We start from the raw sequence: 19915 nt of genomic DNA on the forward strand, positions 1-19915 counted from the left end.
TGTTTATTATTTGAATATTTTCAAGAAAGAGTGCTTCAGACTCATGGGAGTTCATACAAGGCATACTAAAGCTGGGCCTCACCTTCCCAAGTTGCTGCTCCGTGAGAGAAAACGCGTCCATGAATGCCTGGGCGATCACTGACAGACAGCCATCTATGTGCGGCGTCTTCTTAATGTCAAAGACGAACTGGGGGTTCTTCAGGATGTTGACCCAAAAGCGAAGAGGAAGGCTGTTCCGAGAGAGATTTCTTTTCAAAAACTGCCATCCCTATGACAGGGGTGCTTTGTTCCCCAGTTTGTAGAGGGGCGGGTTTGTCCTTGTTATTGAAGGATGCAAGTCTGCTTTGCTGAGAACAAGGGCTAAACGGACAGAGGTCCTGAGGGAGGGCTGGAGGAGGAGTGTGAGGTGATATTGACAAGACACATTTTCTCCAGACAGCCCTAGGTTTTGTTAGATGGTGATGGCCACGGAGAACATGTCAGCGGATCTCCATGACTGACCTCTTCCCACCCACAATGCTACACCCTGGCCTAAGCCACATTTCTCACCCGGGCTACTACCTCCTGGCTCCTGACGGCTAATTCTCTCTCTCAATCAGCTCTTGACCCTCTCTATCCTCCGCCCTATAGGAGCCCCGCATGGTCGGGGCCTGGACCCTCAACTCCTGCTCATCTCACTCATTCTCACCCACTGGCGTCCTCCCTGTTCTTCATGCACACCAGGCCAGCTTGCGCCTGAGGACTTGGCCTTTTGTTGTCTGTCTTCCTGAAACTGTTTTGTCCCAGACAGTCTTATGCCCTCGCTTCTTTAAAGGCCTGGCTCACAAGTCATCATCTCTGTGGGGCTCCTGACCTCCCCTCCCCCCACCGTCCTGTCACTCTCTGTCCTCCTTTCCCACTTTGTCGCTACACCAATCACCTTCTAATATACTGCAACTTACCTATTTGATTTATTGTCTATTTCCACCGATTAGAATGCGAGCTCTGTGAGAACATGGACCTTTGTCTGTTTTCTTCATTTCTGTATCTCTAGCACCAAACAGTTGTTGGTGCACAGAAGGCACTCGAATAATATGAACTTGGGGAACATTCAAAGTCCTTTCATTGTCTACTTCGCAGCTCTGGCCTAGCTAGTTACCTCTGGCATATGGCTACTGGGCCTCTTCATAGCTTTACTGTCCTGAGACCACCCCTGCTCGATGCCACAATCTTCCCGGGGAAACGCTAGCCAGCAGCACCCAGGCCTCTTGTGGGAGTAGCAGGGCCTGGGAATAAGGCTGGAACACAGGAAGGGAGGGAGCCAGAGTAGGGCTGGGATAGGCCCGGATTAAATGGGAGAAGATCCGAATTTTGGAACCTCAGCTTTTAGAACTCATTTTAAATGGCCTGGTGAACCTTAATGCCTGGGAGGGCTTGAACTTGCCCCGAGAAGCTGGGTCACATCGTAACCATGTGCAGAGTATTTCAAATAGAGGTGATGAGCTATGTTTCTCTAACGAGGAGAAGTGTAGAGTAAATCTGGATGCCTTGCCTTAGCTTAAGGTAAAATGCTAAAAAACAAAATAAAACACAATCCTTTGGCTAATTCTCATGGTATCTGAGTACTGCATTTGATTAAATAAAAGCAGAAATTTCTCTATAGAATTGGAGTATAGACAGACAGCTTGGAAATTGCAAAATGATTAATTCTCTGAGGGATAAATAAGAGTTCTCTAATGGAAAACTGTACGATAAAACCACAAAGTATTTTTTCATCTTTTGCCAGTCAAGCTAAACTTGTTTTAACATTCCAAACAAAGTCTTTTTTCATGCATTAAAGATAATAGTTTGTTTATTTTATCCTGAAGAATAGGATGCTCTATATAGGAATGTTTTTGTTTATTGTTTAAAACAGTCACTGCAAGAAACTGCTTGGCCGTGACAGCCTACCCAGCCGGGGCTGCACGGATCCTCTGGACTACCACGCCCCCCTCAGTCAGATCCCGCCCCGGGCTTGCACGGTCAGCAGCCACCGAATGTCTGTTCTCACCTGTTTGTTTTCCAAATATGCACGACATCAGGATCGGTGATTTTTTTGTTTTCAGCCTGGGCATCCAAAAAGTCAAAAAAGTACTTTATAGCAAACGGGGCTCTGCTGTTAGGTAAACTCCAAATGCTTCTAAAAAGTTTTTCAAGCACAGAGTGGATTGCCACCTAAAAGATACAGAACATCGGCTTAGGAGGGAAAACAAACAGGGAACAGAGTAGTGGTTCTGAAAACACGGTGGAAAATGAAATCCAAGCTCGGAGAAAAGGATGTGCAAAACAGCAAAACGAGCTGAAGAGAAGCCGACGAGGCCAGCACGCGCAGTCTGGGGCCGGTTTAGATTTGGTTCGGAAGCCTCTTGCTGATAACAGCATTGTTTGGTCGGGAGGAAGGATACTGGGAACCTCTAGCAGTAGAAATGCCCGTGGTAGGGCTGTGTACATAAACCAAGAAGCCACGATGTCTGGCTTTTATTAGTTACGTTCAGCCTGGAGACACTCAGATGATGTTGCCCTGTTCCCAGAATCTTTCCTGTTGCATATATTTCTATCATGGAGCTTCACTGTGTGCTTTCCGAAGCATCTGAGTGTTTTATAAAAGCCCAGTAGACAGAGCTCTGTGGGGCAGATGAGAAAATCAAGAGGCGCTGGCTGTCCTCTCCCCACTGAACAAGCCCCCTCGGCCCCATGCAGACTGTGCGGTAAGCGGAAGGGGCTTGCCCAGCAGGAGACAGGGCCAGGTGTGGGTAATGGCACTTACGCTGCCAGGCATTTCAGACAAAAGGGATCACCGCAGACTTCCCTTAATCCCACTGAAAGCCAGATAAAGCAAAATGTGCTCCCAATTTGGCATTCTACTTACTTTTACAAGTAACACTTTCATACGTGAACAGAATTCTTAATTTTAAAAGGAAAAAAAATCGGTAAGATTTACTGGGTCTGTAGTCACTGACTCCCCCACCCCTTCATTTTATTTGCAATTCAAAGAGGGAGTTGTATTGCTCATCCCTAATAACAAACAAAAAGGAGTAATTATGCTGTCAACCTAAAAAACAATAGTGAACTGTGGCTAAAGGGACTGGGAACAATATTAAATCCCTGATTGAAGATGTTACAGGAGAAATTTGTAAAATGCTGTTATCTTTGCAGTTTATAAAAAAAGAAGAAGGGGGTAGGAAGTGTTTACAATTTAAACTTTCATTTTGCGTTGCTAGAAGGCACCAGAGATCTGTAACGTTTGCACACTTCAGTGGAAATTAAGTCAAACATGTTATACACCCGCAGGTGGCCGGAAAACGTGCCGCGGGCAGTGCACGTACCTTGGTCGACAGCAGCTTTGTCAGATACATTTCTTTTACTTTGAACTTGTGCTTCCCTCGATGTCTCTTTCCTTGCACATCTTGGAATGCTTCCGAATCTGGTAAAATCTAAAGGGAGACAGAGCAGAAGCGTCACCCAAAGACACCGGTCTTGCTGTGAAAGCATCCGATTCAGCAGGGAGCACAGAGGTGAAACTCACCAAATGGCAGTGGTCATCCGAGTATTCCACATCTGAACGCCGAGGGAGAGAAAACAGCCCGTTAACACCAGAACCTCGGGCTCACTGGCCTTCTCATAAAATGCCCCATTTGCGCTCTGCAGAGGGTACCTGAGCTCGTCATAGCTCCATTTCCCCCTTGCTGTGTCTTAGGACCTTCAGAACAGATTGGGCCAGGGCCTGGAGGGGAAGCAGGTTCCCTGGCCCTGGAAGTGGAGAATCTGGCTGGGATCACTTGCTGAGCATTATCAGCTACACCCAGGGGCTACAAGGCAGCTGGCAATGAGGAAGACAGATCGAGTTCCCGCCCTAATGGAATTTACATCCTAGCCAAGGAGAGAATTCCATGTACTAATTACACAATTATTTCATTACAATTGCGATAAGGCTTGTGAAGAAGACTTATATGCCAAGAAAGCATATAACAAGGGCCTGACCTAGTCCGGGAGGTTCCCCTGAGGAAGGGAACCTACATGGAGCTGAACCTAAATGCATGGATCGAGTTAGCCCGGCAAATGGAGGAAGAGGGACGGGGCAAAGGTTGTATAAGGTGAGAAGGAACTTGACCCCTTCTAGGACCTGAAAGAAGGGCAGTTAGCGGAGCTCACAGAGCAAGTGGGAGAGGGCGATCTTGTAAGAAATGTGGCTCTAACGGGAGTGGTGAGTGGAGGGGAAAGAAGGGTTGGCTTTTTGTTCTGAAGATTAGAGGGACTCGCTGCGCTGCTGCTGCCTCTCCTCTGGGCTGCGGGGCCGCAGGCTCTGGAGGTAGGTGCTGGGTTCCTCAGGGCTGGGTTGACAGAGCAGGTGATGAAAGGGCAGAGGGGCAGGGGTTTGGAGGGTCAGCAGGAGAGGGATTAAAATCATGGCTCTCGGCTGGACTGGGTAGGAGGAAGGAAGCAGATCCCCAAATAACAAGCTCTGCAAAAGGCACCGTCTTTGGCGCGTGAGACACAGCCCTTCACCCTGTTCAGCACTGGCACACCGATGCCCCGCCAGCCAGGACGGCGCCACCTGTGCAAGAGGCTCCTCTCGCTCAGCCTGAGGGAATGCCGGACGGTGTCCTGTGGCTACCAAACTGCCCTGTCCATTTCCCCGGGAGCCCGGCATTGCCTGTGTGACTGGCCAGAGCTACGCCCAGCAGGCTCCTAGCCGTCCACCTGTGAGAGAGCAGTGGGCAGGCCGGCCCAGCACCTGAGGGCTGAGGGCTGACTGTCGGGCTGGAACTGGGCCCTGCAGTTTTCTCAAGGCACCATCCGTGTTCTTTGCCCGAGGCTAGCAGGCGGCAGAAGAGAGTTTGGAGAGGGGCCTAGTGACTCTCCCATAAAAGCTGCCCCTTTAGTTTGCCTCTTCTCCGCTTTCCGGGAATTTTGCAAATGCTGTCAGCCATCCTGCTGAGGAGCTGGCCAGCACTCCAAAGGCTGCGTCTGCCCGGCTGCCCGAGGTTAGGGCGGGGCGTCCCGCTAACCACTGTTTACAGGGTCCTGTCCTCCTTGCAGGGCTCACACTCTTAGGGCGAGAAACAGACAGAAATGGCTGTTCTCTGCTTCCAGGGAATTAAGTGGCGAGAGCTCAGCCTCCCTCCCGGGACACACGTCTGAGAGGCAGAAGGCGATTCCCTACAGCTGAGTGAGAACAAAAGGTTGGCATTATGTTGGTTACCTGAAGTAAAATTTGCTATCTTCTTAAAGACTTTTATAGTGGATCCATTTGATATCTGAAAGCAAAGATAAAAGATATATGAGTTTTCAATCCTCCAGCACTGAAGTTTTCTCAACTTCACCCAGGAATTAGATGGCTGGCTGGATTTTTATAGTCTCACTTAGTAAATCAAGTGTTTATGAAGAATTCCTATGTTCGGGGCCCTGTGCCGGAAGGTGGAGCTAAATGATGAGCAAGACTCTGTCCTCAAGGAGCTCCCAGTCCTGGGAAGGAGGCAGACGAGGCAACGAGAGGCAGGGAGGCAGTGCCGGAAGCTGGGACCCACGGGAGGCGGCTCGCCTGGGAGAGGGAAGAAGAAGCTGGGTTCCCACTGTACTAATGAATGCTGAGCCGGGTTTTCACAAACTGGCATACAAGGCCCATGTCTACCCTGCGACAGAGCGATTTCCCATCTAGGTATACACCCACCAGAAATCAGTGCCTATCCTGATGGTAAACTATTTGTAATTGCTGCATACTGGAAACAACCCAAATATCATCAACACAATGAATAAATACTTTGGGGTACAACAGCATATTATAAAACGATGAAAATAAGCAAATTAGCCCTGGCTGGGTGGCTGAGTTGGTTAGAACCCAGTCAGGACACATACAAGAATGAACCAATGAATGCATAAATAAAGTGGACTAATAAATCAATGTTTCATTCTCTCAAATCAATAAATACATTTTTAAAAATTAAAAATATTAAAGAAAGTGAGCAAATTATCACTACATGTCGCATGGATGACCTCACAATGAGCTTGAGCAAAAGAAGCCGAACACAAGGAATACACACTGTGTGAGTCCCTCCACATAAAGTTGAATAAACAGAACTGTGGTGTTACAAGTTTGGAGGAGAGAGCGGGGTGGTGATTGGGAGGGCCGGGGTTTCTGAGGGACAGTCATGTCCAATTTCCTGACTTGATTGGCAGTTATGGGAGGAGCTAGCAATAACTCATCAGCAATACACTTACGATTTGTTCTCTTTTATGCAGGTGTCATATATATGTGTGTGTGTATATATATGTATACATACATGTATATACATATATATACACACACACATTTTATTTATATGTGTATATATATATATGTGCATATACACACACACACACACACACACACATCCTATATAATAAAGAGCTAATATGCTAATTAGACCGGACGGCGGAACGACCTTCCAGAACGACCTTCTGGAACAACCAGTGGGCGGGGTGGGGCTGCAGGGCCGAGAGGCAGCCGGGGCTGTGAGGGCCGAGGCAGCCGAGACTGCGAGGGCCGAGCCCCTTGCATGAATTTTGTGCATCAGGCCTCTAGTTTTATACACCGAGTGGCCAGATTATTATGATCTCTAAATGCATAATAATCTGGCCACTCAGTGTGTGTGTGTGTGTGTGTGTGTGTGTGTGTGTATTAGAGGCCTGGTGCATGAATTTGTGCATGGGTGGGGTCCAGCCAGCGTGGCCAGGGGGAGGGGACATGGGCAGTTGGCCGGCCTGCCTGCTGGTCGAACTCCTGGTCAATGGGACAATTTGCATATTTATTATATAGGATATACACTGAGTGGCCAGATTATTATGCGTTCAGAGATCATAATAATCTGGCCACTCAGTGTATATATGTATACTAGTATATATACACACATTTTATATATCTTTGGGTAATCTTCACCTGAGGATATTTTCCCATTGATTTTTAGAGAGAGTGAAAGGGAAGGGGAGAGACAGTGAGAGAAACATTGATGTGAGAGAGACACATTAATTGGTTGCCTCCCGCAAGCTCCCAGATCAAGGCCCAGGGATCCAGCCTGCAACTGAGGTACGTGCCCTTGACAGAATGGAACCCACAACCCTTGAGTCTGGGGGCCAATGCTCTAACCACTGAGTAAGCGGGTAGGGCAGGTGTCTCCTATTTTAAAAGGAAGCTTGTAAAATCATAAAAATTGCGTGCACTTTTAAATAAAATTTTTTAAATTTAACTCTTACAAAAAAGTACCTAACATTCACTAATATAAAAGTATACAGCTCATTGAATGTTCACTCAAGTATATACCTGTGTAACCAGCACCTACATCAAGATTTAAAATTATATTTCAAGGTCCTGAGAAGTATCTCCATTTCCCTCCCCAGGCAATAAAGCTCCCTTCCTTTTCTGACTTCCATCATTATTGGTTAGTTGCATCTGTTCTTGAACTTCATATAAATGGAGTCATTCAGTATATATTTGTGTGTCTAGCTTCTTAGGGTCAATATTAAGGTCTGCGATGTTTACCCAAGTTGTTGCAGCTACCAGCAGTTTGTCCTTTCCTTTTTAAAAATTAATGTGTATTATTCCATTGTGCGAATATACTATAAAAAAATCGCCATACAATAAAAGGAGTACTGACATATGCTACAACATGAATGAATCTCAGAAACATTATGCTAAGTGCAAGGAGACAGTCACAGAAGGCCAGGAGGTGTGATCCCATTTACACAAAGCATCCAGAATAGGCAAATTTCTATAGACAGGAAGTAGATTACTAATTGCCTAAAGCAGGGATTGGAGGAATGAGGAGTGCCTGCTAATGAGTTCAAGGTTTCTTTTTGGGGTGATGAAAATGTTCTAAAATTAGATTGTGGTAATGATTATACAACTCTGTAAATGTGCCAAAACCCATTGAATTGTACGCTTTAAAAAGGTGAGCTTTATGGTACATAAATGATATCTCAGTGGAGCTGTTAGAAAATTGCTACAGATTTAAAAGGTACACGTTTGACAAACAAATGGTTTCACTCCACTGACACGCTATCGCAGTGCTGCGTGTAGCCTTTTTTGGAGATAAAGAGGAGCTCTCTCACCCAGGGCCCTTTGGGACTGGGGCACCCAGAGCCTGATGGCATTCTCGTGTACCCCTCCCACCCCACCCGGGACCTGGATGCTCAGAGGCAGAGGCGGCCTCCATCCTTGGGAGAAGCAAACTGGTCGGAGGGGCTGCTCCACAAAACAGAAGGGGCAGATGGGGTCACAGCAATCCTCACCTTCCCCTGGGGACTGTGGAGGGAGAATGAACCCTGTCCTTTCTGGGCATCATTAGCTAAGTGCTTCCCCCTCTGCCCTAAAGCTCTAAGGCTGTTTTGATTCTAATACTAATTTGGACCTGGCCTTCCCCAGTTTGGAAAAAAAGTAGGAACTTAGGGTTTCTCTTCTGGCCTGCTAGGTACATGTTGGTTATCAGCATGTACAACCCTGCTTAGCAAGCACACGGGATGAAGGCCTCATCTTCAGGTTGCACCCACAGAGGCAGGAACACAGAGGGAGCCAGCCCTGGAGAGGCCCAGAGCACAGCTGTCCAGCCAGCTGTGTCCCGCCAGCCGCTAATGCTAGGCCTGCGGCCCCAACTGTGGGTGTTCCCGACAGCTTGTGGGGAGGGTTCTGGGCAGGGGCTGCTGGGCCTCAGGCCTCTGTGAAGTGTCTCGAGTGAGGATTCTGGACTCTTAACTTTGACTCCGCTGTTATTTCCAAACACCCTCTCCTTGCCCCTTGAGCCCTTCATCGTTTCCTGGCTGATTTTTCAATTATCCTCCACATTTGATGCAATTAAAGTAAACGGTGTGCAGGCTCCCCCTTAGCAATCCTCCAGCACTGAGTGTTGAGACAGTTTGAAAATAGTGACAAACTCCTCCGCATTGAGACCTGGATGCGCTCTGTTTCAGAGCCAATAAATACCTTTTAATAAAAGGAAGCTGGTGATTCATTCTGGGCACCTGTCAAAGAATGAATCCCAAATGGATCCCGCGGCGTGCTGAGCCAGTACTCTGTTCCTGTCAGGCGCTTCGCTTTGCCAGAAGCGAGTACCCTCGCTCCATCGTCACGGAGGCCACGGAGGCCTGCGATGGGGAGCACTGCCCGCAGCTCAAACAAACGTCTTCTCAAGCGCTGGCATGGCCCCTGCGGGCCTGTGCGCGGCAGCGAGAGATCGGACGCAGCGCGCCGTGCCGAGGAGACTGTGCTCTGCAAGGCTCTCCCGAGAGCAAGGGGGAAAGCACTTCACTAGTGGGTGAGTTGTGTGTTTTGAGCCGGGATGTGTGTGAGTGTACTGCCAACTTGCACAGCTGCTCTGGGGGCGGGGGGGGGGGGGGGGGGGGAGGCACTTCCCACACGGGACACTTTAACACCATTGTAAAGGCAGGAAACTAGTGTATTCACAGGTGTTGGAAGGAGGGTCATTTTGTACCTTGCACAAGTCAGCCGCTACCTAGTCAAGGCCAGAAAGGCCTTTTTGAAAAGGGCCACAGAATCCCAAGTGTTAAACGTCTAACGCTGTTTGTTCCATCTGAGGGGCTCCCAAGGCTTTCCTAACAGTGACTCATTAATCCTCCTGTGTCCTGGGAGGCAGGGGCATCCCCCGGGCTCCGACTTCAGGAATGAAAACCGAATTAAATCAAAGGGAGATGGATGCCGCTGGATGGGTCTGAGGCGGGAATATTCCTCCAGCTCAGAGCAGAACTGGTCCACAGGGCACCTTCCAATTAGATCCCTCCCAGGCCTGCCGTGCCCCGGGTTCCATGTGACGACACGGCCACCGCCGGATGCTGCGGAGACGGGTGTGCACGCTCCCACCACCAGCACTGGGAGAAAGGGACCCACATCAACAGTTTAAGGTGACTCTTGAACTAAACAGAAAACTAACGTATCCTTCAAACCATTTGCAAGTGAAGGTGAGATTTCTTTTGCTAAAGAACCACCTTTATGGCATCGGTTGAAGAGAATTCCATAAAATGGGTTTTCTAGAAATATAAGCTTGAACTTTATGTAACCTTATGAAAATGACATTTTTATAGGTAAATATGGTCCCATATTGACCATTTCATATGGTTTAGCCTAAAAGGAAAGCTGGAATTTCCGCCTAAAAATTTTATGGAAACTTATGAGTAAAATATTCATCTTTAATTCTGAATGTTGTCTGAAATATTATAATTTTCCCTTAAAGAACAAATCTGAAAACACAGTGATCAGTATAAATCACCATGTGGAAGCCCTTGCTGGTAGCGCTCCTTCCTAAAACAGCGTCATGTGAAAATAGTTCTCTTCAACCAGCGTTGTCCCAGCAGCCACGCGTCAATACCACTCGCCCGTTTCCTTCTTAGCTCTTCTCACTGACACCCCAAGGCCGGAGGCAGATGGAAAAGGAATCTTTCCCTCTCAGGGCCAGAGGGGTGACCTTGCTCCGTCCTTCGTGGCGGGTGGCGGGCTCATCAGAACATTCTCAACAGACACATCAAACCACACACACAGTGGCTGACAGCCTGCACAGGCTCCAAAGGGCCTCTAACACGTGGAAATGCTGCCTCTGTGCCGGGGCTTAGCCCGGGCCAGGTGGCCCCCCGCTCTGAGGGCTGTTGGAGAGAACCTGAGCTGGGCCCCGAGCTGGGCCCCGAGCTGGGCCCTGAGCTGGGCCCCGGGAGGCAGCGTGGCCTCTGGCAGCCGAGACTGGGGCCCTAAGCGCTCCGGGCCGCTGTGGGGCTGGCCTGGTCAGCTCTGGGGCCTGAAGGAGGCCTCCCTTCTGATGAAGGCAGCTATGGTGTCTTCAAGGAACGAGGTTCAAGTGGGCTTAGAAATAAGGAGGCATTCCGATAAACCCACAGACGTGAGATTCACCGAAGGTTTGGAGAGAAGTTACCTTATGAACTGACAGCAGGAAAGGTGACTACCAGGGCCTCTCCTGATTGGCCCGGCTATCCAGCCAGGCGGCCTCAGCGGCCGGAGCTTGGCTGCAAGCCTGGTTCTGAGCGAGAGGACCCCTCCGGCCCGAGAAGAGCACAGTCTCAGTGCAAGGCCGTTTCCATCCGCTTCCAGCCTTGGGGCATCAGTGAGGAGAGCTGTGTGACCTCGGCCAAGTGTCTCAGCCTCTCTGTGCCTCAGCATGGGAACCAGGAGAGTATCTGCCTTGAACAGTGCTCATGTACAAGCAGCACTGCCCACATTCCTTAAACAAACATCGAAAGTCACTCACGCTGTAAGAAGCCTTGAGAGATAGCCCAACCCTTCACTCCAGTGCCCAGAGGACACACCTCACCGCAAGGACTCGGCAGACCCGTGGGGCAGGCCCATGAGCTTTACATGCCATTTGCGTGACAGCTTCGGCACTAGCAGTGACCACTTCACCTGTCGTGAGGAACACTTGAACAACACAGTGGTTTGAACGTCTTTTCTGCCCCTCAAAACCTCACAGCTCAGAATGAGGGGTGCGATCCGCAGAGAAGGTTTCCTGCCGGACACAACTCTGTCCTCCACTCTCGAAGCCACTCCACAGCAGGATGTGGGCGCGATGACTCGGGCCAGCAAAAGGGCGCTGGGGTAGGGGTGGTGGGGGAGGGGGAGTGCAGGTGAAGGGAAGAAGGCCCGGACGGAGAGCCGTCACCAGCCCCCACAGGCCCACGTGCTCCCACACACGGTGTGGACCCTCCGTAGGAAACACGCACCCCGCACCCCGCCCGCCACAGCGGGAACAGAAGCACGCGGAGGACATAATTACAGGGAGAAGGATGCCTCCGGCTTAATGTGTTTGTAAGGATGTCGGCTTCCCCACACCGTCTGCACAGGACAGAAGGAGACAGGAGCGGAATCGCCCCCCTCTGTGTTCATCTGATGGAAACCGAGGGTAATAAAAGCGCCTTCATCAGCCGGTGGTTGTGAACATGGATCGGGCTCGTGCACGCGAACGGTGGGGGCACAGCTGCCGCCGTTACCACCGCGGGAAGCAATCGTGCGGGTGCCCAGGGCGGCCAGGCTGCCACCCGCTAGGTGACAGGGCCTGGAGGCTGCCCGCACCTGGCCCAGGAGAGGCTCCCTTTGGGCTGTGCCCTCAGGTGCCCTGTAGAAACCTGCTCTTCACACGTGCAGACAGCAGCTCCCTCAGAGGAGCCCAGCGGCCTCTGTCTGCCCCGGGACAGGGCCTGGCCCCACGCGGGCTGTGCTCAGACAGGAGGCGGCGCTGGCCTCACGGACGAACTTTAAAACCTAACTAATCTGGGCTAATGGGAGCGAGGTGACTCTGAGTCTCTAGAAACTCTGGGTTAGACACCATTTTTCAATAAAATACAGTTTTTGGCTTTCAAGCACTTACAGTGAGACTCAAACTAGGGCACTTAAGTAAATGAATAAGAGTGATAATTAGCATCTTGTCGCTTTGGAGGGAAACACGAGTGCTCAGGAGAAATTCTTCTTTATCGAGCGGGCGTCAGCCAGCCCTGTCAAATGACTCCAAATTCTGGGCCTGCAGGGGTGCTGCTAAACCAAGTTCAGGTTCGGGCGGCGGGTACTGCTTTCTGAGCGGTCTTCGGAAAACGGGGCATTTGAGGCAGACCATGCATAGAGCTCACGGGCCGATGGCCTCCGCTCCTCAAGCGCTGTGTGTTTTGCCTTATGGCTTAGGTTTTAAACAAGGAGAATCCTTTAAGCCCCGTGTCCTCGTCTTGCCATTTATTACCACCGTGTGGTGACGCTGGGGTATGAGGCCAATAAATCATTTGGACGGGAAGTCACTACAGGCCAGATTAATTTCATTATCATCCCTAAGCAGATAGGTGTCTAGCACGGCCGATGTCTCCAGCGAAGACTGATGTTCCCTCTCTCCCGACAGCCTTCCCCGGGCCTCGCAGACAGCTGTGGTGGATCCTCCTTTTCCGGGCCCAGTGGCTGGTCCTGTCCTCCCTCAGTGGTGGTGCGTGGCCACACCCCCTTCCCTTGGGGCCCACCCGCTGCCTCCAGGGTGCCAGGGCTCACCAGGAAGCCTGGCCAGGGTGCGCCTCTCCTCGCACCCACCGCTGAGCAAGGCAGGCACATCAGTCAAAAGCAGCGACGGGGGCTGCGCTGCTCCCGCACTGGCTGAGACAGGCTGGCACCCAGCCGGGAGCAGAGGCCGAGATGGCCGAGGGTCTGCAACCCGAACTCACACGGAGGCCCCAACGCGCTCCTCCCCACGCTCTTCCCCCCGCCCAGCGTCCTTCTCCCCCCGGACTCCCTCTGGGGCAGTGCTTCGCCAGCGTGGCCCGGCGGGACACGTGCTTCCAGAAAGTTCCCTGGGGTTTCTGTAATCTCCAAGGCCACGGCCTACTCTTGACAAGCGGATTCTGAGGGTGGAAGGTGGGAGCCGCCGGAGGGGCGCACAGGAGCCAGTGGCCAACCCACAGCTTCCCCTCCGGGCGCCCTCCGCAGGGCTGCAGGGCAGCACCGCCCACCGGTTACTCCAGACCGGGCGTGAGGCCACGGCAAGGCCCATGGGCGAGGTGGTCTGGCTCCCGAAGCCGAGCCTGAGGAACACTCGGCTCCTCCTGCTGAGGGAGCGGGCAGGGCGGACGCGTCTCCCGAGGACCGTCAGCCGCGAGGGAAGGAGGCACCACCGACCCTCCAGGTGCCTGGGAGCTGCTCCTCTGGCTTCTTCACCACTGAAAGAGCCCCCACATCCATGCCTCTGCCCTGCCATCCCCGAGGGCCATCCTGACCGCCCGTCCCTGTGTCTCTCTCCCACCCGCACGGCGTGTGTCCACCTCCTGCCGTCTCTGAACCCACCCACTGCGTCCACCTCAGAACCACTGTCATTTCCGGTCCGCAGCCTCCCTCACCTGAAATCCTCCCTATTTCCAGGGTTGCATCCCGTACATCCACGCTCCACGCACAGCCAGTCATTTTCTGAAACACAGCTCTCCCTGCTTAAGCTTCTCCAGTGGCTCCCCATTACTCGTGGGGTAAGATTCAGCCCCTGAAGAAGCTGGCTGGGCCCGTGTGACATGCACCTCCCTTCTCACCTCTGCCCACCTCTCCGCACCTCTGGAGAGGCCGCTGTGGGAACTGGTTAAGCCACAGACCCGAGAGCCCAACTGCCGGGGTCAAAGTCTTGGCTCTGCCACTGTAACCACTGATGAGCCTTTGAGCCTCACGGTACCCATCCATAAAGTGGGTTAATAACAATACCAACTCATGGAACTGCTGTAAGATAGAATGAGCCGGAATAAGGAGAAATGCTAAGGTGAGCACGTGGCACAGAGGAAAGGGCTCCATAAAGGCTGGCTGTTATTACCTCCAGTGCCGCCCCTGCCCCTCTCTAGTTCCAGCCAGTCTAAAAGTTTTGTGGAAGAACACGCATGTGCTCCCATCCCTGCTAGATGTACTAGCGCCCCACCCCGGGCTGGTGAGGTTCAGGTCTCAGCTTAGCCGTAGCTTCCTTCCCAGCTCCAAGCCACAGCACTCCTCCAACATAAGGTGTTGCCTCATTACCTGTGTCCTCTCGCCTTCTCCACCCCTCCCCAGGGCTGCAGGATCTGAGAGGTCAGGGACCTGGGCTCTGTTCCTCGTGTAAGCATCCCAGGCTCTTAGCACATAGTAGGTATTCAACAGAGATCTGGATAATGTTGCTGAATGACTCCCAATATTCCAGTGTGTTCAGGAACCTTCCCTGCCCCCTCTCTCTTGTTCTGTGTCGGCGTTTCTAGCACTCAGGTCTCTGAGCGGGCACGTGTGCCCCTCACCCACATGGACCCTCCCTTAGCAGGTGGGTCAGGGGCCAAAGGAGGTATCACTGACTGTCACAGACAGGACATGCAGAGCTTCTTCAGAAAAAAGGACTCTACACAAAAGGCCCGGCGGTCTGCCACGGACCCTGGAAAGGGGGAGGCTTTGTCAAGCTAAATGACTCCTCTAGGGCTCTGCTGAGGAACCAGCTTTGAGAGGCCAGAGACTCGTACAGGTGGAGTTTCTCACCTGAACTGCAGGATGGAGAGCGATCGGCTCACTGGAAGGCAAAGCGTGGGAGCGGGGAACCCGGAGGAAGCAGTAGCCACGAGAGCAGTAATTCATGGCTCTGCCAAACGAGCAGCTGAGGAAACCCTCTGCCCCGAACTATTCCAGAAAGTGGCTGGGCGTCCCGTCATTTTTAAAAAGAATTTACAAGGTACCAGGGATGAGCTCATGCAGTCGGGCTTGGCGGTGAGGAAGGGGACGTGGGGGCTGAGCCTGGTGCGTACCTCATAGTGGCCGATGGTGTTTAGCTTGGTGATTCCGTCTTCCAGGATCACGGAGGAGCTGTCGATGTCCAGGAGTTCTTTCTGCCGCGTGCCCACCTGAAGCTCTGGAGAAAGGCCAGAAAGAGAGTTCTGTGCGCTTTTGAAAGGACTGAGAAATTTTAAGCGCTGCCCTGTCACTTTTGCAAATATTATTTATAAACAGATTCAACTTAATAAAGTGCGAAATATGTCTTTGACGGTTTAGAGATGTATCAGCCAGACCAGTAGCCTGAGTTTCGGTGTTTTGGTTTTATGTTTAGGCCTGACTTGTAAGACCACCTTCCCCTGAAGCTGTTCCTCTGGGGCTCGGCCTGGGAGTGAGGCCAAATGAAGAGAGTGACGCCTGAGAGGGACTAGCTCCTCAGAAGCCTCCCAAACCATTCTGCAGGCTCACCCACGCGTCTGCGCTCACAGCAGGCACCGGCTTCTGTAGGCCCCTGGGTGGGGGTGCTGCTGGGCTAATGCCCCAAAATTCAGGGCTCAAACGCCATCAGGGAGCTGCCAACTTGTGCCCTGGGGTCGGAATGTGGCCCACAGATGTGTGTTTTCTCTTTTTGTGAACCTGCACCATGTTTTACTTATTATATTAACGACAATTCAGCACCAACATTTAATGACTGGGATGTTGCACAGAAAAATTTGGAATCTGCTTTCTCTCTTAAAAAACGGGACCATCTGGCAACACGGACCCTACAGGCCCACCATCGGCGGCAGCTAAGTGGCACTGCCCCCTAGATGGCCTGTCTTTCCCCCTTAGGCCAGGCCCCACCACTTCCTGTTGTCCCAGGCAGGCCCACCGTGTGTATACTTTCTGCCCCTGAGCATCTGAGTTTGGGAGCGTCTGCATGGGGCCTGACCTCGCTGCTTCCAATGCACTCTCATGGCTGGCCTCTCAGGCGCTGCTCAGTGTTCTGAGGCCAGCCCCGGAGCAGGGAGATCAGCAGCCTCGCAGAGCCTGCCTGCTGGCGCGGAGTCCCATTCCCACCAGACGACTTGGGAAGCTTCCAGCTGGCTTGTCCCGCTCCCTGCCTTCCCCATCAGGAGCCAGGAGCACCGGGTGGGCACAGAGCCGGGACCCGTGGGAGGACCACGACCACCTGGCTCCGTGTCATCTCCTCTGCACTCATGTGTGAGAGGCAGGCTCAGGGCAAGGACGCTGATGGTCCTGGTCCCGTTTCCTGGCTGAGCTGCCCTTTGACCCTGCCCCTAACCAATGAGCTAAATAGGTCTTCAAGTGCCCAACAGTCCATCCAACGACAGCCAACAGGAGGGAGGCAGAGAGGTGCCCCTGGACGCTGCTTTCTTTACAGCCGGGTCACGTGGCGGCTACATGTTTACCTGTTTCATTCAAATTTGCAGACCCTGACCCCGGCCTCTCTCAATGGCCTGTTTGTTAGCAGGTCTGACTGGGAGGGTGGGGTGGGGTGGTTTTAATTGCTTGCTTAGTTGCGGCTACAACTGCACATGGAGGGGGGAGGAGCCTTGCTAGGCTGTCTGTCACTGCTGTGATTTTACTCCTTTCCCGTCCCATTATCTAATCTAATAATAGACAAATATGCAAATTGACCGCACCTTCGCTACATCTAAGCCACGCCCACCAGCCAAGCCACGCCCACCAACCAATCAGGACGAGTATGCAAATTGCCCCAACAAAGATGGCGGCTGATTTGCATATCAAGACAGTGTCGAAAGAAGCCAAGAGCTGCAAAGGGAGCTTCGAAGAAGCAAGCAAGCCAGGGGGGCGGGGGGAGGAGAAGGGAGGAGCGAAGTCAGGGCCGTGGGCGAAGGGAAACGAAGGCGGGCTGGAGGAGAAGGCGGGGCCGGCGGCAAGGGCGGAGCGGAGGCGGGGCCGGGGCCGAAGGGAAACGCAGGCGGGCTGGAGGAGAAGGCGGGGCCGGTGACAAGGGCGGGGCGGAGGCGGGGCCGGGGCCGAAGGGAAACACGGGCGGGCTGGAGAAGGCGAGGCGGGCGGCAAGGGCGGGGCGGAGGCGGGGCCGGGGCGGAGGCGGGGCCGGGGGCGGAGGCGGGGCGGGGGGCGAAGGGAAAAGCAGGCGGGCCGGAGGAGAAGGTGAGGCGGGCGGCAAGGGCGGGGCGGGGCGGAGGCGGGCGACAATGGCGGAGCAAAGGGAAATGCGGGCGGGCTGGAGGAGAAGGTGAGGCGGGTGATAAAGGCGGAGCGGAGGCGGGGCCGGGGGCGAAGGGAAATGCGGGAGGGCCGGAGGAGAAGGCGAGGCAGGCGGCAAGGGAGGAACGGAGGCGGGGTAGAGTGCAGCAGGAAATCCCATTGCAGGAATTTTCCTGCAACGGGAAAGCTAGTCTGCTATAAAATCCCATGACAGCCTCCCACTAGGGCTGCGTGCAGCTCAACTTCACAATGTTGATGAACATTTGAGTGAAGTGGAGCCCTGCTAGCCCCCTCACGCATATGCTCTCCTTTGCAGTGTACCAATAGAGCCCGGAAATGAATTCACAGCAGATGCTGCTGGTGCTGGGGGAGGCGGAGGAGGCACTTAGTGCAGGACGAGATTAGCGGAGAGGAAGATGACCTTTCTGCGCGCTGGAGCTAGCAACCCGAGTCTGAGCCCCCCCCGCTAATGACACACTCGGTATCAAACAAACAAATCAAATGCCAACAGGAAACGCGGTGCAGACAGAGGGAGGGCACGGGGTTCACACCTACAGGCCAAATAAGTGTCAGCGGATGGAAGCTCCCAGCTGGGGGCAGGGAGCAAGGTGGGGAGCGGGGTGCCCACCAGGGGCCTGGGACAAACAGTCCCGCATCGCCTTACCAAGACAAATCTCATTCAGCTGAAGTCCATAAGGAGAGCCGTTTTTGCTGAGGAACGCTTGGAAAATCTTTTCTTTGGCTTGGCCTATAGTATCACAATCAAGAACATTGACTGAAATATTCCGAGAGACATCGGCACTGTCGTTTTCCGGGATCTTTTCAAAGACGACGTTTAACGCCTGCGAGAATATAAACAGGGTTTCAAGTCCATTAGATAACTGCAATCTGAAAGGCACTCACTCCTAAAAGACACGAACTCGGCGAGTCCTACCAATACCGCCGATGGCACATTAGCAGCCACCGCACTGCATCATACTTTAACCTTTCCCCCATAACCCATTCTTTTCAGGGATAATGAAAAGGAAAACAGAAAGTTAAAACTCTCATTTAGAGCATGTATTGAATACATATATCTGAGAGTAAACTATATAGACTCATAAATCTTCTAAAAATGGTGATTTCTAATTTCATCCTCAAAAATAAATTTAAAAACTTGTTTCCACAGTAGATGAGGGCTGCTGACTGGTGATTATCTTTTTAGTAACAGAACCACAGAGTCCCAGGAGTGAAGTTGCAGGTGACAGGAAAGGTTGCACGGTCCCTGTACTGCCCAGGGGGAAGAGGTCACTTTTTAATACGCAGCATTAATTATGGTCACACTCATCGCCCCCTCCAGACTGTTTCCCGAGCCCTCATTAAAACACTGAGATGCCCACCCTGTGCTATATCTGGGCATTAATTACTTTACATTTCAGGGCCATTACTTAACGTGTTGTCAGTTAGCATTCTCCCAGTGCAGCAAGAATCAGACGAACTGCCTGGCTCGATGGTTGAGCGTCCCCCTATGAACCAGGAGGTCACGGTTCGATTCCCAGTCAGGGCACATGCCTGGGTTGGGGCTTGCTCCCCAGTGTGGGGCGTGTAGGAGGCAGTTAATCAATGATTCTCTCTCATCACAGATGTTTCTATCTCTCCTTCTCCCTTCCTCTCTGAGATCAATACAAATATATTTTTTAAAAAAAGAAAAAAGACAGACGAATGGGGAAAGAAAGGCCTTTGTGAATGTGTGACAACATCAAGCCAGGAATGTTTCCAATCTAACTGAAGAGCAATTTCAGGTTGACTTTGTCTAAGAACAAACGGACATATCAAAAACAACTAAGTTTATTTACTGCGGATCCTTGGGGAAACTGAGTCACGGATGTGCTAAGGGTATTGTATAATTGGCATAGCATACAGCTTAGAGTCTAAGGCACCTTGGTAATCAAGGGGTCAAAAGACCCGAATAGGGTGTGAAATGCACACTTACTTAGCGTTTTTGAGCCTGGCTGTGATGAGGGAATATACAATGATTAACTGCTGAAAATGTTTTAAAAAAAGGAAAACACAAATGATGTGGAGAATGGGGATCCTTAGGGTTAACAACTTTCAAGTGTGTATAATAACAGTACTTGCCTTCCAGTGTTGTTATGAAGACTAAATGAGATAATGCATGTCAAGGGCCTGACACAGGGCCGGGCTGTTGGAGGGTAATAATAACAGGGATAAGTCATTTCATGTAACTTATTGCAATTATTGCTATTGGCATTGGAACCAGAGTGGCTGCACACACAGGACTCGGACTGCAAGCTCAGTGTCTGTTGGAGGAAGGAGGATGCTGCCAGCTGGTAACCGCTCTGCAGCTGTTTCATCACCAGCAACGTGAGGACAACAGTCCGCGCCTCCCAGGGTTCCTGTGACGATGGACTGAATGAACCATGTAGCACCTCGAGCAATGCCTGGCTCAGGGGTGCTTGGGATGATACGACTTGTGGACCAATG

At 51.9% G+C, this 19915-nt stretch overlaps 1 protein-coding gene across 1 annotated transcript in view; it reads right to left on the reverse strand.

Annotated features, from left to right (window-relative positions):
• The window catches only part of PLXNC1 (plexin C1), a 165281-nt gene that overhangs the window by 4240 nt on the left and 141126 nt on the right, over window positions 1-19915 (reverse strand). The window contains exons 22-28 of the mRNA XM_008143843.3: window positions 18096-18273; window positions 15268-15371; window positions 5222-5276; window positions 3545-3576; window positions 3345-3452; window positions 2030-2193; window positions 83-230 (exon numbers count right to left, since the gene is read on the reverse strand). Of these exons, the coding sequence (XP_008142065.2) occupies window positions 83-230; window positions 2030-2193; window positions 3345-3452; window positions 3545-3576; window positions 5222-5276; window positions 15268-15371; window positions 18096-18273 (789 nt within the window). The remainder of the gene's footprint in view (window positions 1-82; window positions 231-2029; window positions 2194-3344; window positions 3453-3544; window positions 3577-5221; window positions 5277-15267; window positions 15372-18095; window positions 18274-19915) is intronic.

The sequence above is a fragment of the Eptesicus fuscus genome, chromosome 7, assembly GCF_027574615.1.
Source record: "Eptesicus fuscus isolate TK198812 chromosome 7, DD_ASM_mEF_20220401, whole genome shotgun sequence".
Lineage (NCBI taxonomy): Eukaryota > Metazoa > Chordata > Mammalia > Chiroptera > Vespertilionidae > Eptesicus > Eptesicus fuscus.